Below are 26,596 nucleotides of genomic sequence, written 5' to 3'. Positions count from 1 at the left end.
TGCCAAGGGCTGCTGGGGCAGGGATGTCCTCAGTGCCACTGCCTGAGTCTGTCTTTCTCCTGCAGACAACCCCCATCTGCTCACCATCCAGCCGGACCTCAGCACCACCACCACCACCTACCAGGGCAGTCTCTGTCCCCGGCAGGACGGGCCCAGCCCCAAGTTCCAGCTCACCAATGGGCACCTGCTCAGCCCCCTGGGTGGCGGCCGCCACACACTGCACCACAGCTCCCCCACCTCTGAGGCCGAGGAGTTTGTCTCCCGCCTCTCCACCCAGAACTACTTCCGCTCCCTGCCCCGAGGCACCAGCAACATGACCTATGGGACCTTCAACTTCCTCGGGGGCCGGCTGATGATCCCTAACACAGGTAGGAAGGACCCCAGGGGGCTCTGAGAGCTCCACTTCCCTCCTTCATCTCCACTTCCCTCCTAGAGGAGGACGGGACAGCTGGATGTTCCTCTCGTGCCCCTCAGTGTCCCACGACAGATCAGCAAGGAAAGGGGGTGGAGTTCTGGGGAGAACTGTCTTGGCTGGCACCGAGGCCATGGCCAGAGCTGTCTTCCTCCTGTTGGCTGTGGGCGCAAAATAACTGTCGGTTCATACACACAGCAAACGAGCCTACTTGTGCCGGTCTCCATGTGGGGCCCTGGGCCCAGAGGTAGGGCAAGCCCCGGCCCCAAGGAGCTTGCAACTGAGCAGGGAGACAACCAGGGGCAAACAGATCAGCACAGGCCTGGGCAGAGGGCATCCTGGAGTCCCCACTGCATCCTGGCTTCCACCCACTCTAGCAGAGAAGCCCTCTGACGAACTCTTTCCATGGCTGCCTTGCAAGAAGTGACTGCAGCCTGTGGCATGGCCGGCCACTCCCACCTGAAATTCTCAAGTCCTGAGCTTAGATGACCCCGTGTGCTCCTGGTTTGCTTGTCCGTCTCCAGCTGCGTGTTCCATACATGTAGGTGTGCCTCTGAACTCCCTCCCAGCACCCTTCTCCCCGAGCGGCCTCGCCCACTCCATGGCTTTAATCGCTGTGTCTGTGCAGATAACTCCCACTCCCCCATCCTCAGCCTGCAGTTCTCCCAGGCGACAGAACTGTACACCCAGCTGCCTCCTGGCCAGCTCCATCTGGATGTCTCACAGCACCTCAGACTCCTGGTGCCTAAAACAGAACCGTCTCCCACCCTCCCCCAGAACCTCCCCGTTCCTGGCTTTCCCCAGTTCACGGATCATCTAGTTGCTCAAGCCAGAAACTTGGCGTCACCTTGACCTCCTGCTCTTCCGCCCTTGCCCCGCACCAGCTTCAGTCCCATGCCAGTCGCTCCTCAATAGCTCCTGCTGCCTCCTGCTCTCATCCTCCCTTGCTGCTTCTCCTGACACAGGCCACCAAACCCCTTACCTGGTTCCTCGCTCTAAACCTTCACCAATGAAGCCAGAGTTGATCATGACCCTCTCATGCTCAAACCCCTTCTGGGCTCCCCTCTGCCCCCTGCAAAGCCCACCTGACACCGCAGAGAAGACCTGTCCCCTGCGGGCCAGCTGCTTCAGCCCCTTCCCTCACACACATCCTCCTGCACACGGCAGCGACCATGGACTCTCAGCATCCCAGACACACGGCGCTGCCCTTCGCACGCACTGACCCCCCGCCCCTCCCACCGGCTCAGCTGGGACTTCTGTTTTGGGTCCCAGCCTGACAGCTCTTGCCATCTGTGCCTCACCTCCACACGGATGATAACGAACCCCTCATGGGGCTGTTGGGATGACGAGGTGAGACGGCATCTGTCAGCTCTTACAGAGACGCAGGGGGACAGTGCGGCCCCGCAGCCCTCGCCCTTTGCTGCCCAGGCAGCGTGGGTGACTGCCACTTCTCCCGCATCCTGTGCTGTGGTTGACTTGTCCTCCCTGCTGGGCTAAGAGCTTCATGAGTGGGGTCTGTCATTTTCCTTCGCCGTCCTGAGTACCCAGCATTAGGATCTGATGAATGAAGATGCAAGTGTGTGTAGCTTCCCCACGGAGAGCATTCCTGCGAGGATGTGTGGCATTGTCACCAACACTACAGCTAGGACTGTGGGGCAGTTCGGGCCAGTGAAGGGAGCAGTGGCTATGACTCTGCACTCTCCGGTGAAACTGTGATACCCAGCCCAGCCCTGCTCTGCACTGCCCACTGGGGAGTGTGCTTTTGCTTTTGGATTCGGTGGGGTAAAGTCATGGAATTCCTCTCCCTCCACCTGTCCTGAGCTGGGAGCCCCTCCTCATGTGAGGGCTCCCTGTCTGGGGGAGTCCCTGCTCACCACTTCTAGAGGGACTCCCTGGCCCGTCTTTGCCGGATCCTGTCCCACCACCTCCCTGCTGAACCACTCCCCTCTCGGCACACACTGATCCTGCTCCTCCCAAGATGCTGGAGCAGAGGCGAGTCAGCCGACGGGAGGGCATCCAGCCCAGGAGATAGGTTGCTCAAGACCCGCCCCACCTGCAGGGACCATGGTGTGGCAGAGAGTAGCAGGGGCAATGGAGATGGGGGGCTAAAGCAGGACAGGAGGGCAGTGGGGGCTCAGGCAGTGGTTCCAGAACCATCAAGTATGTAGCACTGGCTGGGCTAGAGAGGCAGTGGGGGCCAGAGGCAAAGGGCCTTCAATGCCAGGCCAGGGAGCTGGACTTCATCCCGGAGGCAGGGAAGGTTTTAAGCAAGGAATACCCTGGTCCTGCCCAGTGCCTTTCAGGGGACAAGGGAGGTCGGTACAGCATGCCTTCTGTCCCCAGGTATCCTGCGCCTGAGCTAGCGCGGCATGCTTTCCCCACCGGGGTTCCCTCAGTTGCTCATGGGGTGCCCGAGTCAGCTTCATGCCTGTGGGGGTGGTTGGCCAGCATGGCAGTCTTTGAGGCCCCTCGGTCCCCAGGCCGGGCTGGCACCAGTCGGTCCTCACAGGGAGGCTCTTGGAGGGGCTGTCTGGTGGGGTGTTGGATGCTTTGGCAGTGGGTAAGCCCTGGCCCTCTTCCTGCTGTTCCAGGAATCAGCCTCCTCATCCCCCCAGATGCCATACCCCGAGGGAAGATCTACGAGATCTACCTCACGCTGCACAAGCCGGAAGACGTGAGGTGTGACTGCGGGCCCTGTTGCCCGGGGTGGGAGGGACCCACCTGCTGCCTTTGGTCCCCAGGAAGCCCCCTGCCCACCCACTGTTGTGCCTGGCCTGAGGCAGCAGGGGGAGAGCTGCGCCTAAGCCCCATCTGGTTCTGCAGCCCAAGCCCCTGGTCCCTGGGACGCTGCTGCCCTGCCCTTGGCCTGGCCCTCAGGACCCAGGATGGGCCACTGACACCTTTCCCTCCCACCCATATTCCCCCACTTGAGGTTGCCCCTAGCTGGCTGTCAGACCCTGCTGAGTCCCATCGTTAGCTGCGGACCCCCCGGCGTCCTGCTCACCCGGCCAGTCATCCTGGCTATGGACCACTGTGGGGAGCCCAGCCCCGACAGCTGGAGCCTGCGCCTCAAAAAGCAGTCGTGCGAGGGCAGCTGGGAGGTGAGCAGGGAACCGACCCGGGCTCCGGAAGGGAATGTGGGCTAACTGCACGCTCAGCCCAGCCCTCCACCCCTGGTTGGCCCTGAGCCAACCCCCACCCCTCCCCAGTCTCCGGCCACTTCTTGAAGCCACAGTTGGCCTCAGGGCTCTGAGGCTGGGCAGAACTGACCCACTGACCCCTGCCCGCAGGATGTGCTGCACCTGGGCGAGGAGGCGCCCTCCCACCTCTACTACTGCCAGCTGGAGGCCAGTGCCTGCTATGTCTTCACTGAGCAGCTGGGCCGCTTTGCCCTGGTGGGAGAGGCCCTCAGCGTGGCTGCTGCCAAGCGCCTCAAACTGCTTCTGTTTGCCCCGGTGGCCTGCACCTCCCTTGAGTACAACATCCGGGTCTACTGCCTGCATGACACCCATGACGCACTCAAGGTATCGCCCGCCCCTCACCCCCGCCCCCTGCCGCTGGGAGGCCCAGCTATGCCTGGCCCTGTGGACTGATTGCCTGGGGCAGTGGGGAGGGGCCTGGGCTGACCACCTGGGGCCCTGCAGGAGGTGGTGCAGCTGGAGAAGCAGCTGGGGGGACAGCTGATCCAGGAGCCTCGGGTCCTGCACTTCAAGGACAGTTACCACAACCTGCGCCTGTCCATCCACGACGTGCCCAGCTCCCTGTGGCAGAGCAAGCTCCTCGTCAGCTACCAGGTGAGGGCCAGGGCCATGGCGAGTGCACAGAGGGCCTGGAGCTTGGGCTCACCTGACACCTCCTCTCTGCACCCCCATCAGGAGATCCCCTTTTATCACATCTGGAACGGCACGCAGCAGTACCTGCACTGCACCTTCACCCTGGAGCGCGTCAGCCCCAGCACTAGCGACCTGGCCTGCAAGCTGTGGGTGTGGCAGGTGGAGGGCGATGGGCAGAGCTTCAACATCAACTTCAACATCACCAAGGTGGACGGCAGGGGCTGCAGCACCGCTGTGACGTGCTCCCACTACCAACTCCCCACCAGCCCCCAAAACGCTCCTGCCCTGCCTGCCCTGCCACCCACTCTCCCTCACACCTGTCCTCAGGCCCACCTCCTCCCAGAAAGCCCTTGGTAGCTTCCTCCCAGACTCAGAGAGAGGGAGGCGCAGGTGCAAATGGGATTTGGGGAGGGGAGTGCAGGGGACATGGGAGCAGCAGGAGGGGAGACCCTGGAGGGCTTCCCTGAGGAGGGGCTTTGTACTGGGCCCCAAAGAATGAGCCATTTGGCTGCAGCATTAAGGGGAAGAGCATTTGTGGCAGTGAGAGCTGGGCAGGGAGGACTCAGGCCATGAAAAAAGCTGTGCGTGTTGAGTGTCAGCAGAGGCTGGGCGGGATGACTTGGAGGGGAAAAGGGCGGAGAGGGAGGGAGGCCACAGAGGGCTCCTCTGCTCACTGGCTTTGTGGCTTTGGGCAGGTCACTGCACTTCTGAGCTCCAGTAAGCAGGGCCTTGGCACATGGGAGGCGCCCAGGATGTACCAGTGCTCATGCTGCCCCCATGCTCTGGGGAGTCTGGGAGCTCCCCCAGCAGGAGGTGGCAGTGGGCCCAGGCTTGGGGAAAGTTCTAACAGGCACCTCTGTCCCTCCCACCTCCAGGACACAAGGTTTGCTGAGTTGCTGGCTCTGGAGAGTGAAGGGGGGGTCCCAGCCCTGGTGGGCCCCAGTGCCTTCAAGATCCCCTTCCTCATTCGGCAGAAGATCATTTCCAGCCTGGACCCACCCTGTAACCGGGGTGCCGACTGGCGGACTCTGGCCCAGAAACTCCACCTGGACAGGTGGGTGGGAGAGGGGCAGAGAGGGCCTGCGCAGGCCACCGACAGTCCTGCCTAGGTGGGGGGTGGCATGGACAGGAGGCCCTGTGGGGCCTGTGCCGTATCTACTAGTGACCAGGGCATTCATTGTGTTTGGCTTGGGGGAGGCCCTACTCTGGGGTGGGCCAGGGGGCCAGGAGGTGTTGGCTGGGGCCAGGCCAGGCTGCTGACGGCCTCCTCCCCTCCACAGCCATCTCAGCTTCTTTGCCTCCAAGCCCAGCCCCACAGCCATGATCCTCAACCTGTGGGAGGCGCGGCACTTCCCCAACGGCAACCTCAGCCAGCTGGCTGCAGCAGTAGCCGGACTGGGCCAGCCAGACGCTGGCCTCTTCACAGTGTCGGAGGCCGAGTGCTGAGGCCGGCCAGGCCCAACGCCTACACTCTCACCAGCTTTGGCACCCACCAAGGACAGGCAGAAGCCGGACGGGGCCCTTCCCCACCCCGGGGAGAGCTGCTCGGACAGGCCCCCTCCCGGCCAAAGTTGTCCCTTAATGCTGGTCCTTCAGACCCTGCCCGAACTCCCACCTCTCCATGGCCTGCCTAGCCAGGCTGGCACTGCCACCTGCTCACACTCAGCCCCAGGGCCCAGGATGGACAGTGCCTGGAGCCTGAGCCAGGCCCAGCCCAGCTGTGTGTGTGTATGTGCGTGTGATGCTACCTCTCCTCCCGTCCCTCTCCAGGGGCCCCGCATACACACGGCCATGCACGCACACACTGGGCCTGGGCCAGGACCCCGGAGCTCCTGCCTGAGCTGGACCTTATGCAAACATTTCTGTGCCTGCTGGGTAGGGGCACGTCTGAGGGGCCCTGCTCCAAGCCTGCAGGACCGAGGGCCACAGCCGGACAGGGGTTAGCCCCTGGATTCAGGCACATGACCACCACACGAGTACATGCCACGCGTGCCTCGTGTGCTCATCTCACACACACCCCCCCGGGTCATGCAGACACCCCCCACCACACACATCTCATGCTGTACACCTGAGGCTGCTCACGTCTCACGCCCAGTGTCGGTGCACATTTGCCTCTCACGTGCTGCCCTCTCTCCACCCACCCAGGGACACCCCACGGCTCCTCCCTGCCCCTGCCCCTCCCCCAGCCTTGAGGTGCCCTGCCCGGCGGGGCCTGTGAATATGCAATGGGAGTCCCGGGCTGTACAGTGGCGAGTGTGTGTGGCGTGGTGTGCCCGTCCCCAGGGCTGGCTGGTGCCCCACGCGGGGCCTGTCATGTGAAGCTCGTGTCCTGACTTTGTCTTAAGTGCATTCATGCACTTACACTTGGCCTTATGTACACAGCCTTGCCCGGCCGCCGGGGCGCATAGGGATTTTATTGGACGTGAATGTAAATAAATTATATATATATATTGCTAACCTGAGTGCTACTTCTCTCGGGGAAAGCCAGGGAGCAAGGCCAAATGGCCTTAGAGGGGTCACACATGGGATGTCCCGGGAATCCCGGGTGGCTGGGCCTGGCTGGGAAACAGGCAGACCCTGACCCAGGTCCAGCAAGGCTGCGGTGGAGACCTCCTCAGCCTGGAGATTTCCTCAGACACGAGTCAGCTGTGCAAGACGGCAGGCAACAGCGGTGACCAGGGCTGCACCTTTGCCAGACCCATCCTCTGACTGCAGGAATGTGACCACACAGCGAGGGGCCAGCTCCCGCACCGTGGCTGCCACCAGGCTGGAGAAGCTGTGAGGGGAGAACTGAGGTGAGCCCAGGCCAACACCCTGCCTAGCCACACCTCCTTCCCCAGCCCACACACCCAGACTCACTGCGGGTGCAGCTTGTAGAGCGTTCCATCCACCCCCACAGACACTGCCAGCTCTTCCAGGCCCCGGTTCTCCCGGATCTTCTCCACCACAGCAGCTACACCCGCCCCGCAGAGCTGGGCAGCCCGCTGGGACACGGCCTGGCACACCTCTAGCACCATCAGGGCGTCATCTGAGGTCAGGGGCAACCCCAGATCCTCTAGGATGGCTCGGACCTGCCGCAGGGCCAGGCTGTCACTGGGGGCCAGAAAGGAAGAGAGCACAGAGAGGCAGGTCATGACTTCTCCCACTTCATCCTCCAGAGCAGACCTCACCACCACCCATGGCCAGCAATCCCCACCGTGGACAGAAAGGCTCCCTGCAGTGGGGGAGGCAATGTAGGCCTCAGGCACCTTTCGATCTCAGAGAGGAACTTGGTCTTGAAGATGTCCCTGGTCTGAAGGCACTGGGTCTGCTGGCCCCGGAAGAGAACGCCAAGGCTGGTTAAATGTAAAAGGATGTGACGGACGATCTCCCCTAGGTACATGCCGCTGATCATCTTTTCAAACCTGCATGAACATGTGTGTGCACACAGGGCAGAAGGCCCCCCGCCACCGTCCCCAGCACCGGTCATGGCCAGCCACCACTGCCTGGGCCCAGCCCACACCTCTGCTTGCCGGGGTTGATGGACGCCTGGTCCACACTTGCATCAAAGCAGGTGCTGAGCATGGCCAGAGAGCCATCGTCCCCAAAGGCACCCCACTCCATGTTGATGCACATGCGGCCTGAGTCCCCAGGCACGCCCGCCACATTCCTGAGCTCCTCCATGTAGCAGGCATTGGTGCCGGTTCCTGCAGAGAGGCCAGACAACGTGGAATCTACTTATTGATGCGGACAAGGACCCTCTGAGCGCTTCCCATACCGAGATGGCAACATTCGGGCTCATTCTCTCTACCTCTCCATCTCCTCATGTTCACAGCCTGTCCCTAGTCCTGGTCCTCCTTCCTTCCAGACATCCCTCGTGCAGACCCTGCCAGCTCCAAGCCCTGGGGACCTTCACTGCCTTTCTCACCAACATCACCATCAGTGCATCCACCATGCCACCCCCAAGTGCTCCTACAATGCCCAGCTGTCCTGTCATTCCCCTGGGAGACATGTGACATCCCCCGCCCTCACCCCCAGCTCTCTGCGGTTGAGAGGCCGAAGCTCCCTGGACTGGCCTGCCAGGCCCTTATTTCAACTAAGAGGTGCTGGACCAGGAGCAGGGGACACAGAGAAATCAGAGATGAGGAGCCCCACAGTCTGGCCAGAGGTCAGGCAACGAATAGCCAGCTCTGACGGAGCCTCTGTGTCCCTGTGGAAGCACCAAGGAAAGCATCATAGGAGCCCAGACCACGGGGCAAGTCTCTGCCAACAGGGTCAGGAAAGCAACAGAGAGGAAGTGACTGAACCCAAGAAGCACAGAAAGGAAAAGGCATTCCAGGCAGAGGGCCTGGATGAGGCCTGGATGAGGGCGTCTCCCTCCTCTCCCTGACACAGCTTCAGCTCCAGGCAGGTGGGCTCCTTGCTGGCCCCACCTGGAGTTCCTCTGTCCAGCTGTTTGTGCCCACAGCAACCTGGGCATGCCTCTCCTAAGTGCCTAACTGTGCCAGGTCCTGGGTTCGAAAACCTCCCCCTCAAGAGAGGCCGCCACATGCCTCGTGTTGAGAGACCAATGCCCCGTGGGATCCCTCTTCCCCAACAGAACCAAATCCTTTCTTTCAGGGCTTTCAAGTTCCACTCATCCTGGGACCCATTCCCTCCTGATCTTGGCCTCACTGCTGCCCACGTGTAGAATCGAGTCACTCTCTGACCACCGCGTGTTGTTCTGGGCTTAACCCTTGCTGAGTGGTCAGCTCTGAGAAGGCAGAAATTGCCTCTTGTTTTATGTGTCCAGTCAGTCCCCTGTGGACACAGGGCAGGTGCTCAATAAGGATAGAATCTCGGACTGTCTGAAGGACCTTCACTGCTCATTGCTTCCCTGCCCCCGCCCAGCTCCAAACACCAGGTGTGTGCCATGAGCCAGGGACCATGCTATATTTTGTCCCCTCCCATTTCATCCTCATGATGCCTTGAGACAGGAATTGTTATTCTTATCTCTGTCTTAGAGATGAGGAAACAGGCTCTGGTGACTTGCCCAAGGTCACACAAGTGGAAACACAAAGCTAGTATTTCCACCCAAATCTGTACAACTCCGAAGCTCAGATTCATTTATCAGATGGCAAACTGAAGTTCAGAGAGCTTAAATGACCATGAGTCAGTCACTGAGCTGGACTACACACCCAAGTTCCAGACTGCCAGCCCGAGATTGTTCCAGAGCCCCGCTAGGTCAGACCAGAGCAATCCTACATCCCCAACGCCAAGGAAACATCCAACCGGAGGAATCCACAGAAGGCAGCAAATTGCCAAGCAGTAGGGGCATGAAAGGGCAGGGCCCTCCTCACCGACAATGAGGCCTATCTCGCAACGGGGGTCCTCATAGCCACAGGACATCATGGTCCCCACCGTGTCATTGACAATGGCAACCACATTCAGCTCCACTGCCTGCACACAAAAGGATGCTGCTAGTTGCTGGGCAACGCGGTCGTCACAGCAACCAGCACCGGACCCAGAGGTCTCTACCGCAGAGGGCTCCCCACTCAGAAACTAGGAGACTGTTTGCTCCCCTCAAGGGCTGCCACAGCCCCAAAGCACCCCTAGAACAGGCTCCTACCTGTCTGCGCGTGATGGCTTCCCGCAACAGATTCACGACATCTTGGCCCTCGCAGTCTGATGCATTAAAACCCTTGGTCCAGTTCAGGAGGATGCCCTGGGGTGAGACCAAGAGGAAGTGGCAGGAAACTGGAGGCCCCTTCAGGCTCACTCTGCCTCCACAAAGCCTACATCCATCACAAGCCTAAGATTTCCACACTCCCCAAGCACAATTCCTTGCCTACTTTGCTGTATGGTTGAAGGCCTTGCCCTCTGCCTGCTCCCTACTCCCCAGGAGGCTTTCGGTGTTCAAAAACCTATTAATAACCATCTAACCTACATTTTCCATTATTAGTTCCAGACGGTCAGAGGGTCTGGCCATTTTAAGACGTTTGCCCAGAAGGAATGGCCCTTTGTAATTGGGTTAGGAATGAACAGAGCTGGTAAAGTGAGTGCTGTGTGTGAAACGGGAGTACAGAGAAGGCTCCGAGGCCCAGATGACAGCAGATCCCACCCTTTCAGAAAGAACTCCAAGTTACTCGAGAGGAAGGAATTCTCAGCTTCAAGGATAGAGCTGTGTCAATGGGCGAGTCACTCGAGTGTTCCAAATACAAGGGGAAGAGGAATGGAAAAGCCAGAACCCAGGTGCCTGGGCAGGATGAAGGCGGAGTTCCTGGACTGTGAGAAAAGGGACTTAGAACTTAGTGACACAGGGCTGCACGGTACCTGGAAAGGAGCGCTGTTTTCTGAGTGTGCGTCCTGTGAGGGAGGGGGCAGGGGGAGCAGGAATGAGTCTACAGCTATTGGGAGAAAATGACTGCTTTGCTCAGAGGAGGAGCACGGAGGGTAGGTCAGGACATCCTTGGGGCAGAAGATTTTAGAAATAGTAACCAACATTTTCCTCCAATATGTCCTTTTATTCCTTTTAAATTGTTATAGGCTCATTGTCTCAAAAACAGAAAGCAGAGAATGTGATAGAATGAGAGAAAGAATGTTTGAGAGAAAGAACCCGTTTGAGAGAGACCAGATGATGAGTAATAGGCCCTGTGTGGGCTGCTATCCCTAGAATGGGGAAGGGTAGGCAAAGGGGGACGTCAGACCCAGGTTGCTGATGGCTTCCTGAGACAAGTGTCCTATGCCCTCCCCGCTGGGCTGAACTCCTGTTCAGAAGGGATCTGAGAAATCTGAGAACAGAAGAGGCCTCTGCCCTCCTTCCCCAGGTAATGCCCAGGAAGGTGTCAAGACTCAAGAGAGAAAGTGGCAGAGGGAGGTGCCCAGAGAGCAGGGCCCGGGGCACCTCCCTGTGTCCCCAAATCCCTGCAAATTCTGCACAGCAAAGGCTGCTGCAGAGCCAAGGGGGCTCCTGGGGAAGGCAGTCCCCGCACTGGTTAAGTCTTCACCCCTGAGAAGAATGTGGGCCCAACATTTGTTTTTATTTTAGACGGAGTCTTGCTCTGTCGCCCAGGCTGGAGTGCAATGGCACAATCTCAGCTCACTGCAACCTCTGCCACCCGGATTCAAGTGATTCTCCTGCCTCGGCCTCTCAAGTAGCTGGAATTACAGGCGCACGCTGCCACGCCCAGCTAATTTTTGTATTTTTAGTAGAGATGGGGTTTCAGCATCTTGGCCAAGCTGGTCTTGAACTCCTGACCTCGTGATCCACGCGTCTCAGCCTCCCAAAGTGCTGGGATTACAGACCTGAGCCACCGCGCCCGGCCTTGAGCACAGAAATTAAGTTCAGTTACAGAAAATTAGTAAGACTATATTTCTTGCCCGCCACCCCCACCCCCAATTTGCACGTGGAGCCTCACCTGCTTCTCACATCTTACAAGGCATAATCAAAAGGACTGAGCAGGCTTAGCCTGGAGCAGAGCAGCCAAGCAGCAAGACTGGCCCACTGCACCATCCAGAGGATCACCGTGTAAAAGAAAGCAGAGTACAGAGTTGCATAGCAGGTGCAGCGCGGTGGCTCACTCCTGTAATCCCAACAATTTGGGAGGCTGAGGTGAGCAGATCACCTGAGGTCAAGATTTCTAGATCAGCCTGGCTGACATGGTGAAACCCCGTCTCTACTAAAAATTAGCCAGGTATGTTGGCATGTGCCTGTAGTCCCAGCTACTTGGGAGGCTGAGGCAGGAGGATCGCTTGAACACAGGAGGTGGAAGCTGTAGTGAGTGAGCCAAGATCATGCCATTGCACTCCAACCTGGGCGACAGAGTGATTTCTTGCATATCAGAGAGAGGTCAGAGCAGGAGTAGGGGATGAAAATCCCATGGAGGCTGGTTGGAGTAGGTGAGATGAAGCTTTTCATTGAACACAGGTGTCTAAGAATGCAACTGTTGCCTTCTGGGGCAGTGAGCTCCTTGGCAAGAGGCTTTCAAGCAGAAGTTGGGTATGCTGAGAGGAAGATTCCTGGGAGTTTGGACCCGAGGCCCGGGAGGTATTGTTTCTGTGACAGGCTTCAGGTGTGCACATTGAGAAATCCTTCATCCTTGTGTAAGGACAAGCTAAAGTGTGTGCTGAGTAGGGATGTGTGTCGGCCTATGCCTGGCCCTCTGCCACCCTAGTCATGCACCCACCACTGAGCCAGGCACTGAGAAGGAAACAAACGAAGAAAGGAGGAGGAGAGAGGCCAAAAAAACCCCAAGCAACCTCAAGCCCCTGCTAGAGACAGGAACAAACGCTGGTTCCCGCAGGACCCGGAGGCCCACACACCAGTGCTATAGCTAGAATGGATGATCTGTCCTCTGATCAACCCCAGTCTAGGCCTGACCTGCTCCCAAATGCTTCAGACCCTAACCCTGGGCCTACCCTGTCTGGGGAAACTGAGGCTGTGTGCAAGGCCAGCCCAGCAGTGCTGCCACCACCACCAACCCCAGCCCCCACCACCACCCAGCCTTTTCCCCTGTCCCCTGCCCACTCCATGAAGGGTATGTGGACAGGAGGCCCTTGGGAATCACTTCTCTTGGCCCTCCCTCACCTGGTCCAGGCCAAGCTGCCTACATGGGAAGGAGAAGGTAAAACCCAGTGGGAGGCTCTGCCCACTCAGGCCCTGCTTCTGCTGGAAGTCCACGATGCAGTCCACAATGTGGTCAAAGAGCTGTGGGGCAGGACAGGTCAGGCGTAGGCACTGCTCAGCCCTTCCCCACCTCAGACACCAAGGTTCAGGCTGTGGGTACCTGCTGCCCAGAGCCCTGGGCCACACTCTCAGGAATGGAGTAGATCTGGCTGGTGATCTGCACACCTGTGGTCACACGTACCAGGAGGACACGGAAGTTCGTGCCCCCGAGGTCCAGGGCCAGGAAATCTCCTCGCTCTGTTGGGCAGAGACCCTCAGTGCCAGGACAGGGCTTGTGGCTCCAGCCCCAGCCCACACTGTGACCCCATGTTTTGGTCCCACACTCAGGCCAGGTTCTTACCGCTGCCGTCAGGCGTGGCCCGGACGAAAGTGGGCAGCATGCGAAGGGAGGAGGCCTCCCCTCGGAGCCCCTTGATCATGGCCTTCCGCATCTGTGCCTGAACCGCTGCCAGCTGATCATGGTTCAACCGGAACGGGGCCAGGGTCTCTTCCAGCAGGCGCCGGTGGGCAGCCAGACGGGCAGCCACGGCAGTCACCATCGCCACTCCCCGGCCACCACCATCCGCAGAGGGGATGAAGGAGACATCGCATTCCGGGGCCAGGAGCATCACTGTCCCCTGCAGGATGCTGCAGAACCTATAGATACATATAGGTGCGCCCGGTTTGGCCCCGGACCCGCAGACACACACAGGTGCGCCCGGCTTGGCCCCGGACCCCTCGAGCCTCCTGAAGCCCAAGGTCCCATCACTTGTTTTTTATTTTATTTGTTTTTTTAGATACCGAGTCTCACTCTGTCACCCAAGCTAGAGTGCCATGGAGTAATCATGGCTTACTGCAACCTCAAACTCCCAGGCTCAAATGATCCTCCCACCTCAGCCTCCCAAAGTGTTGAGATTACAGGCGTGCACCACCATACCCAGCCTCCCCTATCACTTCAATTCTAAATCTGTTCTGTGCACCAACCATAAGCCCCAATGTCCCCATGGCCTCCACCCTTGCACACACAAAGGGAAGATTGTTTCTCTCCTTGAATGTCTTCTGGCCTCCCATAGCTCAGTCTGGCCCTCCCTCTGCCTAAGTGCCCTTCATGTCCACTGGCTTGCAGACGTGATCCCAGAGGACCCTCTGGGTGTGTATCACACACACGTGCTCATGCCACATAATCATGAGGATCGTGTTTCCACAATACCTGGGGTGCCGCTCACACACTCGGCCTCCGGTGGCCACAGCGACCTGGAGTGTTTGTTGCTCCCGGCCGTGCTGGAGGCGGGAGAGAACAGCGGCCAGGGAGGCAGCACAGAGCTGGGCAGCCCGTGTGCATACGGCCGCACACACGTGCTGCACAAGCTCAACATCTGAAGCTCCAGGGCTCAGGCCCAAGTCCTGCAGGATAGCATGGACACGGGCTGCCCCAGCAGAGGGGCTGTAGGGGAAAGAGAAGTGGTTTGGAGCTCAGCCCAGAAGCTCCCCATCCCACTAAAGCCCCATGGCTACCTTGGGGACAGAGTATCCTCCCCTTACCCCAAGCCAAGAATCCCCCACTAAGCCACTGTCTCCCCCACTCACTCCTCCATCTCAGCCACGTGTTCCAGGAGGATGCTGCCTCGGCTCAGCAGGGCAGGGGAAGTGCCGCCACCAAAGAGGACCCCACGCCGGGCCAAGTGAGCCAGCACCAGCCGCACCAACTCACCCAGATACAGGCCTCCAATCATCTTCTCAAACCTGAAGGTGGGAAGGGTGGCTGGACAAAGCCTTTTCTAAGCCCTCAGTCCACCTCGTCCTACCTCCAAGCGTTCCCAAAGAAGGATTCTTTTCTTTGGGGCTCCCAAATTGGAGACTCCAGAAGCAACGAATGGCCTCCCAGAGGACAGGTGGATGTACGCCTCTACCCCATCGCCCCCTCTGACATAGGTTACATTCCGAAGCCTTGGGGAGAGGAAGAAGAACCCAAAGGAAGGCAGAGAGCACTTTGCTCCGCCACTTCCAGCCCTCAACCCCCAACCTGTCAGGGCAGGGCAGAGTCAGGAATCAGGAGGACCAAGGGTTGACAATTCTGGGTTCTAGAACTTTGGGCCCTTCCTTCTTGGAACCTGGCCAGGGCCCCCAGGTTGCTCCCTGGAGACCCTCAGAGTGACAGGGAGGGGCCTAAGGGCCTGAGAACAGGAACAGAAGGGGGTTGGGAGCAGAGCATAGATAGGGCCTGGAACCAAAGGTCAGGGCCCCCCCACCAGGGCACCTCTGAGCACCAGGATTCAGGGACTCATGGTCCAGGATGTGGTCGAAGGTGGTCAACACCGGCCCCAGCGCCCCAACATCACTGAAGGAGCCCCACTCGACGCTGACACAGACGCGGCCCCGGTCTTCATCCAGCACTGCCACGTGCCGTGCCTCCTCCATGTAACACGCATTGGTGCCCGTGTCTGGCAGAGACGAACCTGTCAGGACCTGCTCGCCAAGCAGCACAGCCTCCACCCGTCATCACAAATGGTCTGTGGCTCACCTACAACTAGCCCAACCTCACACGGCCTGGCCCCCAGCTCACAGCCCATCATGGTGCCCACTGTGTCGTTGACCACGGCAATCACGTCGATGTTGTAGGCCTGGATGATGGAGAGGGCAGAGGTCAAGGCTGGCCTGAGTGGCCAGAGCAGGGAATCCAAGGGATGGGCAGGGCTGGGGCCCTGGCTTTGGAGGAGACACACAGAGTCCAGGAAACACATGTCTGCATGCCACACACATTTGTGCCACAGACGCTCTGGGCTTCCATTTTATAGGAGCTTTTCCTCCAATCTCACCCTCAGCTCCCCCCTCACCCCCAAATGGGGCCCCCAGGTCACAGTGACGTCCACCCTCAGCATCTCCCAGGACCAGGATGAGTTTCCTGAGACTGAGCACCTCCTTGAACGCTGCGCCTTCCCAGCCTCACTGTCATTCTGCCTGGCTCCCCAAGCCCGTTCCTCCCAGCACTGGCTTCTCGCCACAGAGGGTTAGTCCAGACGCATCAGCCTTTCTCCAGCATCCAGACTCTCGTCTGTGGCCTTCTCTGAGACTAGATCTTCTGCCCCAGTCCCAGCCTGACTTGAAGGAGGCAAACACTTCCTTCAAGTCCCTGATCAAAGAGCCGGTGCTTCCTCCGTAGTACTCCCAGAGTTGTCCACGCACTCCTCCTTGACGCGGACAATCTTTTATTAGAACGTTTCCCCCTCTAGACTGTGAAAACTTTGAGGAAGAGGTCAAAGTCTATTCATGTTTGTTTGTCCCGGGCCCTGAACATTTATTTGACCTTTCTTAGCCTCAGTGTTTTTTAACCTATACAATGTGAATGGTAGCAACATGTACCTGAGGTTAAACTGGATGGAGGACACGAAGAGAAAAGGAAAGCAGCTCTCCCAGAAGCCCAGGCCCAACGCATGTGTGCCAGGCCCAGGCCAGCATGGGCCTCCCTCCTGTCCCCCTCCACTCACCCCATGCCTCTGAATGGCGTCTCTCAGCAGCTGGACCACATCCTGCCCTTCCACACCACTGCACCTAAAACCTTTGGTCCAGGAAATGAGGGTGCTCTGGAGGTAGAGAAGCTGAGTTACTCCTCTGATGGCCTTCATGGGGCTGCAGCCACCCTCCACCCAGCGTCCCATGTCCACTCCACCTCACCCTGTCCAGGCCCGTCTGGTGACAAGGGAAAGAGAAGCTGAAGCCAAGTTGCAGACACTGTTTGCTCACAGGCTGCACATCCAGGAACTCAGACAGGCAGTGGGCAGCAAAGTCAAAGAGCTGCAGGAGAGGTGGGGGCCTCAGCCTTGCCCATCTGAGCCCCAGCTGCCCAGCCAGGCCCCCAGACCCCAGAGGCTGGGCAGAGAGTGCTTACCTGCTGGCCAGCACCCAGCATCACCTCTTGGGGGATCACAAACTCCTGGCTTCTGGGCTCCACCCTATGCCCCTCAGTGCCAGTTAGAGTCACCCACAAAACACGCAGTGAGGCCCCTGTGGCCCCCAGCTCCAGCACGACGAAGTCTCCTTGTTCTAGAGGGCAAGCAGGTCACAGAAAGGCATGCAGCTGGCACGACCAGAGCCCTCTGCCCACTTCCCAAATTCCTAAGGCCTGCAAAGTCTGGTCAAGGGGCCATAGAGATGGGGGACAGTAATAAGGAACATTTCCCTCCCTTAGCTCAGTACCCTCTTCCAGGCCTGGCCACGCATCTCAGTCTATGCTACCCACCAGTGCCATGTGGGGTGGACCCCACGTATGTGGGCAGCATCCGGACCGCAGGGGCAGGGCTGGCCTGTCCCCTCAGCGCCTGCTCCATGGAACCCAAGAGGCTGGCTTGGATCTGCTGTAGCTGTGCCCTTGTCACCTTGAACTGCTGCAGGCACTCCTGCACCTGGGGAGAAACAGGCCAGCATCTGGGAAGGAGCACTGCTGGGCTAGCCAGACTCCCCAACTCCAACCAAGGCAGAGGCCTGCCCTGCCCAGCCCACTTCTCGGCTCTTCATACACCCTGGCTCTCTTGCCAACAGCCTGCACCCAGCTCTGGCATCCTCAGAAGGCTCTGTCCTGGAAAGACAACCCACCTTCTTCCTCCTCCTGCCCCATTACCTCACGACTCCTTCTCAACTCCCTACATCCTCTACCCTACCCCCTTCTTCTTTGAATTCAGGGTTTGGCAAGACCTTCTTCCTGTCGTACTGCAAATTATTGCTCTCTGGTTCCCCAGGACCCACAGCAAGAGTCTCTCAGTGAGTTGTTGTTGGACGAACAAGAGAATAAACAAATGCACGAACAAACTTCAAGTGTTTCCCTCTCCTAACCCACTCTCAGACTCTGAAGCCTGAAAAAGCCCAGCACGAGAGCATTTGGAGACCACACTGCAGAGGACGGTCCTTTTTTCCGTCGGTCATCCTTCCCGAAACATTGCTCTAGCCCTCACCACGCACCCAGCTCTGATCTAAGCACTGCACACACATAACCACCCAAGAAGCAACAAATGCTTTAGATTCCAGGGTGGGAGACAGAAATTAAGCATATAAACATACAATTTGGTTCCAGTAGTGATGGTGGCTGTTAAAGGTAGGGTGCAGGATAAGAAATTAGAGAGTGACCAGGGTAGAAAGAGGTATTTTTAGATATTGAGTCCAAGAGGGTTTTCCAGAGGAGGTGACCTAAATGAAGGAAGGGAACAAGCCATTTGAAGATCCAGGGAAAGAGTGAGGGGATGGATTCGGGGAAGACTGATCTGGGGGTGGATCAGAGTCTGAAGGGGCAGGTGAGAAGGCAAGGAAGGCAGAAGCCAGGACACCCCAGGCTCTCACTCCACCAGAAGCCCAGTAGCTTAAGAGCCCCAGGGACCTCATCCCTGTGAGCAAAACCCTGCCCTAGACGACTCTCTCACCCATCCTTCAAAGAAGCCCCGACAGCCTCCCTGGATTCATTGAAGGGTCACAGCCCAGCAACTCCATCCTCCTACTCCTCAGGCTCAGACTTTCCAAAGCCCCCACCTCCTGTCACATGGGAGTTCCATTTCAATGACCTATTGCCCCAAACTGGACCCTTATCTGTGAAATAACAACTCAGGCACCTGGATAATAAGGCCCCTCCAGGGAGGAGAGGCTGGGAGGGAGGAGAGGCTGGGAGGAGAGGCTGCCGTTTGAGGGAGATAAGGACAACTCAGTCCCACCTCTTGCTTTAGGAAGAGAATGGGAAACAGATCCCTAAGGAGGCAAATCATCCTAACTGGGGTGCCAGATGTCCATTACACGTTCACCTTACAGCACATGCTTCCAGCAGCCATGCGTGCTAGGGGTGCCCATGCCCACTCTACCTCACCCTGACCAGGCCAGTCTGGTGACAAGGGAAAGAGAAGCTGAAGCAAAGCTACAGGCCCTGTTTGCTCACAGGCTGTGCATCCAGGAGCTCAGGCAGTGGGCAGCAAAGTCAAAGAGCTGCAGGACAGGCGGGGTCTCAGCCTTGCCCCTCTGAGCCCCAGCCACCCAAGCGTTAGAAACATGGAAACGGAGGCTCCAAGAGGGCAAGTCATCCGCCTGGCCTAGCAGCTGTGAAGAGGCAGGGGAGAATTTGAACCCCCATCTGCCTGACTGCAGAGATGTTTCCACGTCAACGCAGAGCTTTATACAACCTAGAAAGTTCCCTCGAAAAGAACCCAAGGCCGATGAAAGTTGCTGGAAAGAAACCCCAGATGATCTGGCTTGAGAAAACTTACACCTGGGTCCTCGCACTCCCTTTTTCTGGCTCTGTGGTCCTGGGAAAGTCACACTCTCTCTGAGCCTCCGTCACCTCTTCGTGCAAAACTGAGAAAATAATAGTACTTGGAAGTCCCCCAATGCCAGGGACTATGTCTTGCTCAAGGCTACATCTCAGGGCCACGAGGAGCACCAGCTGGAAGCAGGATTTGTTGACTGGATGGTTGTGGTGGCGTGAGAATTAAAGGCTGTAATGTATGTGGAAGTGCCAAGTGCTGTTGGGATGGGAGGGGCGTTTTAGTATTGCTTCATGGAAACAATAGAGTCATGGAGAAGTCAATGGCTTGGGCAAATTGTTTTTCTTCCTTTTCCTCTTGGGCACATTGAGATGTTCAGGAGGAGAGACTAGAAGACAGTAGAACTTCAAGAAAGACAGGAGGACTTCCCTGACAGATCCTGGCGAGGCACACACAAGCCAAGAGAAGGTATTGGAGTCACCTCCAACACCCCAGGAAGAGTGGGGAGAGACCTCTGCCAGAAGAGCAAGGAGAAAGGCATTAGAGAGCGTGTGAAGTCCAGTGTGGTTTCAACTCTGGCTCTTGTCACCAACTTGCTGTGTTGCCTCACCTCTGAGCAAGTGACCCCTCTATCTATCGGGAACAGTAGTACCCACTTCTCAGAGATGCCATGAGGACTGAGAAAGACAGAAAACCTGAAGTGGAGGAACAGCGTCACACGTAGGAGATGCTCAGTGGAGCACGGGTTCCCTGTCCTCAGAGCACAAAGCACACCTGGCCTGGAGAGCCTGACTCCATACCCCCTCTGATGACAAAGAGAAGCCTAGGGGAAGGGGTTGGGAAGGGCCTCTGAGATGGGGCTGGGAACTGACCACACGTGGTTAACTAACCTTTTTTCAACCTAAGGTCATAGCAAGGGGAGCAGAGGGTAAGGCCTATGATGCTGAGTTGGGAGTCCAGGACCATGGGAAATTTGGTGTCCCTGTGAAGTCTCCCAAAGCCGAAGGGAATTCTTTCAACCGCAGGTGTATGTGACGGAGCCAGCAGGGCAAATGTGGGCCTGCACAGGAGTGTCAGCAGGGAGGGCGAGAAGTGAGGGAGAAGATGACAGTAGGCCCTAGAGCCAGTCCTGCCTGAGCAGGCACTGGGCCAGCCACTGCTCTCACTCCTGAGGCACAGCTGTGGGTTGGGCACAGAAGAACTGTCTGCAGCAGGGTTTGGGGTACTGGTTGGACAAGGGGAAAGTGGGAGCACGAAATGCAGCGAGGGGTAACGCCCCCACAATCTGGGCAACAAGCCTAGTCAAGTGGATGTCACAACATGCCAGAAAACTAAAGAAACTGCAGAGAATGACTCAAGAACCCTTTAGTGGGCACCGCCTCTATGCAAGTTCCATTTATTTATTTATTTATTTATTCATTCATTCATTCATTCATTCATTCATTTTTAGACAGAATCTTGCTCTATCGCCCAGGCTGGAGTGCAGTGGCATAATCCTGGCTCACTGCAAGCTCCGCCTCCCAGGTTCACACCATTCTCCTGCCTCAGCCTCCCAAGTAGCTGGGACTACAGGCACCCGCCACCACACCCAGCTAATTTTTTGTATTTTTTAGTAGAGATGGGGTTTCACCGTGTTAGCCAGGAGGGTCTTGATCTCCTGACCTTGTGATCTGCCCGCCTCGGCCTCCCAAAATGCTGGGATTACAGGCGTGAGCCACTGAGCCCGGGCTTTTTTTTTTTTTTAGATGGAGTTTTGCTCTTGTTGCCCAGGCTGGAGTGCAGTGCCACAATCTCAGCTCACGGCAACCTCCGCCTCCCAGGTTCAAGCGATTCTCCTGCCTCAGCCTCCTGAGTAGCTGGGATTACAGGCATGCACCACTATGCCTAGCTAATTTTGTATTTTTAGTAGAGACGGGGTTTCACCATGTTGACCAGACTGGTCTTGAACTCTTGAACCTCAGGTGATCCACTCGCCTTGGCCTCCCAAAGTGCTGGGATTACAGGCGTGAGCCACCATGTCCAGCCATAGGCAAGTCCTTTATCTCCATTAGCCTTTGGGGGTGGGGAGTATTAGATTTTATTTTCCTCCATTTTCCTGATGAGGAAACAGAGACTAAGAGATAAGAAATGGCTTACAAAAGAGTTTCCTGCTCAAGGGTGTGGTATGAGACAACTTCTAAATCTTGGTCAAGATGACAGAAAAAAGGAGAAACTCACTTCTGAGCAAGCCTCAGGCATGAGTTTGGCACTAAAATCATCTGTGTGGCTGATTATAGTGGCTGCGTTGAGGGAGACATGCAAGAGGAACTGGAGAGGCGGGAAAGGTCTCAAGAATACAGCTTTTGACCAGATAATCCTGGGAAGGTCCACTCTAGACTGTGTCAACCCACTTGGGGCAGGAGTGGCACCTGTGTGGCAAGGTGGCAAAAGTGATATGTTTGGAGTTGAAACACCTCAGCTCAAGCTCCTGTCATGTCTTAAACTCAAGTCATATCACTTCTCTATGTTCCTTTTCATCACCTGTAAGATGATCCTCCCAACCTTGCAGTTGTTTTGGAGCCTGAAAAGAGATCGTTACCAGCTCAGATATGAAAAGCTCAGTGGAAAGGGGCTGCATGGGTGAGAGCCCAGGGCCCCATGGCAGCTTCAGTCATGCAGCTCTTGACGGCCTTGAACAAGCATGAAACAGGAACCCAGTGCTGAACTTACCAGCTCTGAGCTGTCTGAGGGCCCAGGCAAGCCCTCCTCAGGGTAACTCAGGGCTTCTTCCCCCTGCCGCAACCCTGCAGATCCAATGGAGTCCATGTGCTTCCACAGTGGAGGCTGGCCACCTACAGTAGAAAATGGACAACCTGGGTCAACCATTTACTCTACAGGCCCTAGGAGTCTGTAACCCAGGCCAACTTCCTTCCTTCTGAAGGGGACCAGGAAGGAAGCTGGGAGCAGAATTCAGAACCTCCGACCATCAAAGATCCTGTAGCAGTCAACCAGAAGGCCCTTGTTTTTCACAAGCATGTGAAATGAGAGAGCACTGGAAAGGCTGATTTGAGTCCAAATGCTGTTCATTAATTCTGTCATTCATTGACATTCACCAGTTCCTGATGCCTGCTATGCTGGACATTGCGGTACAGATGAAGCAGACCTAGGCCCTGCCCTCAGGGACCTCAGTCTCATCATCAATCACAGTATGATTAGCACAGGCAGTGGGTGAGATGGCCACATATAATAGATGGACATGCTGCTGTGGTGGGAGGTCAGGGGCATGCTAGAGGCTTGGAACAAAGAAGGGAGCAAAGACCTGCCAGAGAGGCAGGCAGGCTGGACTAGGGACAGCCGTTGTGCCAGGCTAAGGCACGTGAATTTCGTCCTGAAGGCAACAGGGGTCATGGACAGGGGTGGATCTGTGCTTCAGAAAGGGGTTCCACTAGTGACATGACCTTGGGCAAGTCATTTATGACTTCTTTGAATTTCAGCTTCCATCTGTAAAACAGGAGGAAATAGTATCTACCCTCACAAGGTTGTTGTGAGCGCTAAATAGAATAACACCTGGGGAAATGCTTTATGAGATGTAATGTGCGACATAAACCAGGGGGGCTTAACAGTGCAGTGATGCAGAGCAGAAAGAGCCCTGTGCTCAGAGGTGGGGACCCTGCTCTCCACAAGGCAGCTTCGCCACATCTCTCAACCTTGAGGCTTTTCATCTGTGAAATGGGACCAACATGTATCACAGGGCTGTGTGGGGCAAATGAGATCATAGAGCAAAGGAACTTGCTCAGATGTGCATTCAGATTTATGTAGCTGAATCTGAACCAAAACTCTGTGAGTCTCCATTTCCTCTTCTAACATGGAAAGCTAAGTTCTTGGGAGGATTGAAGGAGTGAGTGGTCCTTTGCACACTGTAAAGAACTGTAGAAATGTCATACTTCGCTCATCCGAGCTGGAGGTGGTGTTGCTGTTCCCGTAGTCCCAAGGGAGCCTTCAGTGAGTCAGGGGCTCTTTAGGGGTGGGGAAAAGGGAAACACAGCAGAGGGTCCAATATGGGAAGAGACATCTGTTCACTGAGTCACTTGACCTCTCTTCCTTGCAACAGCAGAACTTCTGGAAATATAGTACCTTCCCACCCCTGCACTCCCCTCCTCGCCTACTCCCATTACACTCACTAATTTGCCCTCTCCACATGGTCACTCGTGACCTCCTAACTGCCCAATCCCAAGCCTTTTCCTCAGCCCTCACCTTTACTGCCCTCTCTCAGGCATGCAAAGCCACTAGTCATTCTCTTTGCTACAGAATTCTCCGTGCCCTTAGCTCTCACAGCCAGACTCTCCTAGGTCTCCTTCCTGAGTCTCTCATAGTCTTCATCAGTAATTTCTCTTCCTTCAGACAATGGGGTTCCCAAGTTTCTGGTCATGCCCTCCCTCCACACTCCCTTTATCTCACCCATCCCCAAGGTTTCATTAATAGCTGTTTCAGGGCTCCCAAATCTACCTTTGGCCTCAGCCAAGTCCTAAGTCCCAATGGTCTGTTAGACATCACTATCTGGATGGTGGAGAAGCTCCTCAAATTCAACAAAGCCATACTCATTTTTCCGTCACCTTTCCCCCACAAAGCTCTTCTGTTCTCCACCTTGAGTGGAGACATCGAAGTGTGCTCACTCACACGGCCATTCGGGTTGCCTGTGTGCATCCCTGACCCTCACCTCCTCTATGCAATTGGATCTCAGGCTCTCTAAGAGCTCTCCTGTACATCCCCTCCTCCCCATTCCCACAGCCACTGCACCAGACCATCCTCTGGCCTGATTATTACAACGGCCTCCTGATACCTCTGCTTCTAGTTTCTTCACCTCTTTACCTCACCCAACTTGATCACCTCTGCACTCATGGCTGGCACAGGGTCTGGTATAGGTATGTGCTAATGTGCCTTTCTGAAACTGGAAGCAAGGGGAGTGGGTAGTTTTTTCTTATTTAATAAAGCAACAAATCAGCTTCTGATAAATCTCCCCGAAACCTTACATACCTATGCCGAGTTTCCGAATCTGTCAAATAGGGGTGTGGAATGCTTGTTCTATGCTACAGGTCTATTTCAAGGATAAAATGAGGTAACTGGGGCAATTACCTTTGAAAAGGACCAAGGGCTACACACGTGGCCTCCTTTCAAGGCCCAGCTAGTTCATTTATTCATTCACTCACTCATTCATTCCCTCATCCATTCGATATTCATTCAGCATTTTTACATGACAGAATCTGTGACGTAATCCCCAAGTCCCTAATATTTATATGCTAGGTAAAGGTATTCAGCTCTGTCTCTTCCAACTGAGATTCCCTGTAGGGAGGGTCAAGTCTCCTTCACTGCAGTATCCAGAGCCCAGGGTCTGTTTGACTAAGGGCCCTTTGGCTCCCCTTAGCTGAATGGGCTACATGAAGTGAGTTTTCCTCCTGAAAAGTACCCCAGGGACCTCTGCTGATGTTGGGAGCTGCCATCAAGAACCAGCTGACAGGTTGGGTGTGGTGGCTTGCACCTGTAATCCCAGCACTTTGGGAGGCTTAGGCGGGCAGATTGCTTGAGCCCAGGAATTTGAGACTAGCCTGGGCAACACGGCAAAATGTCATTGCTACAAAAAAAAAATAACAAAAATTAGCTGGGTGTAGTGATGTGTGCCTGTAGTCTCAGGTACTCCAGAGGCTGAGGTGGGAGGATCACTTGAGCCCAGGAGATTGAGGCTGCAGTGAGCCGACTGTGCCACTGCACTCCAGTCTGGGTGACAGAGAGAGAAAGAACCCGTCTCAAAAACAAAGCAAGAGAACCAGCTGGCTTAATCTTTTCAGTGTCCACTTCCCCTGGCGTGAGCCAAACAGGAGGGATGAGGACAAGACAGTGCAGAAGGAGCAGGCAGTAATCAGACCGAGGCACTTACCTGGGACACACAGAAGCTGGCCACTCTCCTCAGGTCTGAGCTCTTGTCTGGCAATATGAGGCACCCCAATGACCAAAAGTGACATTCAGGGGTGACCTGAGTTATAATATCCTCAAGCCCCACCCTTTTCCTCCACCACCACTTACCAAACATCAGCTAATTCAGGAAGCTGCACTTCCTTCCAGGCCTGCCCTAAGAGTAGCCCAGCCTAGGCAAGGCTGTGGTGAAAACTTGAGCAAGATGATCACCGCAAAGTGGAGCCTTGAACTGGGTCTAAGGTTTTGGGCCATTCCCTCTACAATGCTGAGGGCTATTTATTTTGCAAATAAAATGAGTTTTGAGGTGGTGGCTCGCTTCTGGAAGGAGCTGGGCCTGGGAAGGTTATGGTAAGTACTTTTGAGCAAGAGGCAATGTGGGAGCATAAGAGGAAGGGGCTGACTGCAGAAAGTGGGCAGGGCTAGCTGAAGCAGCTGAGCCTTGAAGAAAGAACAGCAGTATGCTGACAAAAGTGGTCCTTGACCAAGTGGAGAGCACGTACACAACCACAAATCACACACATACAGGTGCCTTCATGGAATGAGGTGCAGCTCCAGGCGCCTGAAGAGGATACACCAAAGTGGGGATATATGGTGGGAGAGGAGGTGACAGGCAGACTGCAGAGTCTAGACTTCAGTCTGTAGGCTGAGCAGAGAGAGTAGGTTCACACGGTAGGTCTTCTTTACTGGAAGGAGAAGGGGAGTGTTAGGCTGCTGTGGAGCTATTGGCCAACAAACTGTTTCTCTGCGGAAATTTCTCCTCAAAGGCACAGAACCTTGGGGCACCAACGTAGAATACCAGACAGCCTGCAACAATCTTTGTTGAATGCATGGATACACTTTAAAGCTTCAGGCTGCCTTGTCAGCAGTAACTCTATCATTATCCACAGATAGTAGAAGACCTCCACATGACATCAGGATGGAAACCAGGGATAGTGGCTCCTCTATCAGTAGTGGCATGAAAAGGCCTGGAAACATGCCAAACATCAGTCCTGCTGTGAAATTTACTGGGTACCAACCAGGCATATAGGCTGTGAAAGGCAGGGAAGTGGGGGATGGGGTGGCGGAGGGTAGAGTGGCTGTCACAAACAACATAGCATCCCGCCTAGCCTGGGATCCCAGTCCCTCTCCACTTTGTTCAGTGGGGAGAGGAGAATGTGGAACTGAATATGAAAGGCCCAGCTGTGATTCATGCTGACAGCCTGCAATTTCTTGAGCCAGGGTGAGGATACGCCCCTGACAAGCATTGCCAGGGCTCTTCATCTGTGTTTCTGGAAGGTCTGTGTCCAGACCCCAGGAGCAGGGGTCCTGGTTCCCTAGTCGGAATGCCAGGGAAAGCCTGGGTCAAGGCCAGTGGAAAGAGAAGGATGGCTGAGCTTGAGGTCTGTGAGAAGCTGGGACAGCCTGGCTATAGCAGAGGCACTGCAGCTGCCAGCGGTTCTCTTCAGACACCAGGTGGCCACTGACCAACAAAGGAAAGGACAAGTCCTCACAAGGTTCCCTCATAGCCCCTTAGTGCCAATCTCCAACTGTACAGATGGAGCTAAGG

The 26,596-nt window shown here is 56.2% G+C and overlaps 2 protein-coding genes across 8 annotated transcripts in view; one reads left to right on the top strand and one right to left on the bottom strand.

The window, feature by feature from the left end:
- Positions 1 to 6,702, top strand: part of UNC5A (unc-5 netrin receptor A) — a 69,086-nt gene extending 62,384 nt beyond the window's left edge. For both annotated transcript variants that reach the window (XM_033180083.1, XM_033180082.1), the window contains 8 exons: positions 66 to 368; positions 3,004 to 3,091; positions 3,345 to 3,513; positions 3,703 to 3,936; positions 4,057 to 4,206; positions 4,288 to 4,452; positions 5,121 to 5,299; positions 5,526 to 6,702. In XM_033180083.1, coding sequence (XP_033035974.1) covers positions 66 to 368; positions 3,004 to 3,091; positions 3,345 to 3,513; positions 3,703 to 3,936; positions 4,057 to 4,206; positions 4,288 to 4,452; positions 5,121 to 5,299; positions 5,526 to 5,691 — 1,454 coding nt within the window. In that variant the 3' untranslated portion in view covers positions 5,692 to 6,702. The remainder of the gene's footprint in view (positions 1 to 65; positions 369 to 3,003; positions 3,092 to 3,344; positions 3,514 to 3,702; positions 3,937 to 4,056; positions 4,207 to 4,287; positions 4,453 to 5,120; positions 5,300 to 5,525) is intronic.
- Positions 6,642 to 25,163, bottom strand: HK3 (hexokinase 3). Of its 6 annotated transcripts, XM_033180077.1 has the most exons (20): positions 25,013 to 25,077; positions 23,025 to 23,096; positions 21,811 to 21,932; positions 17,106 to 17,268; positions 16,755 to 16,909; positions 16,541 to 16,660; positions 16,354 to 16,449; positions 15,390 to 15,489; positions 15,126 to 15,309; positions 14,456 to 14,611; positions 14,079 to 14,312; positions 13,230 to 13,525; positions 12,990 to 13,126; positions 12,791 to 12,910; positions 9,833 to 9,928; positions 9,564 to 9,663; positions 7,748 to 7,931; positions 7,494 to 7,649; positions 7,105 to 7,338; positions 6,673 to 7,021 (listed from the first exon to the last, which is right to left on the bottom strand). In XM_033180077.1, exons 3-20 carry the CDS (start codon positions 21,904 to 21,906, stop codon positions 6,877 to 6,879), a joined length of 2,772 nt encoding a protein of 923 aa, XP_033035968.1. In that variant the 5' UTR covers positions 21,907 to 21,932; positions 23,025 to 23,096; positions 25,013 to 25,077; the 3' UTR covers positions 6,673 to 6,876. The 6 variants fall into 6 exon arrangements, 5 of the variants coding, with proteins under 5 accessions (XP_033035967.1, XP_033035971.1, XP_033035968.1 ...); XR_004429894.1 differs by lacking the exon at positions 23,025 to 23,096 and having other exon boundaries at positions 6,642 to 7,021; positions 7,494 to 7,552; positions 25,013 to 25,163; XM_033180076.1 differs by lacking the exon at positions 23,025 to 23,096 and having other exon boundaries at positions 6,642 to 7,021; positions 25,013 to 25,163.
- Between the last annotated feature and the right edge of the window lie 1,433 nt (positions 25,164 to 26,596).

This window comes from Trachypithecus francoisi, unplaced genomic scaffold (genome assembly GCF_009764315.1).
Source record: "Trachypithecus francoisi isolate TF-2019V2 unplaced genomic scaffold, Tfra_2.0 Lachesis_group2, whole genome shotgun sequence".
NCBI classification, from domain to species: Eukaryota; Metazoa; Chordata; class Mammalia; order Primates; family Cercopithecidae; genus Trachypithecus; species Trachypithecus francoisi.
The sequence above is the reverse complement of the archived record's forward strand: the minus strand, read 5'-3'. Positions and strand labels throughout refer to the sequence as shown.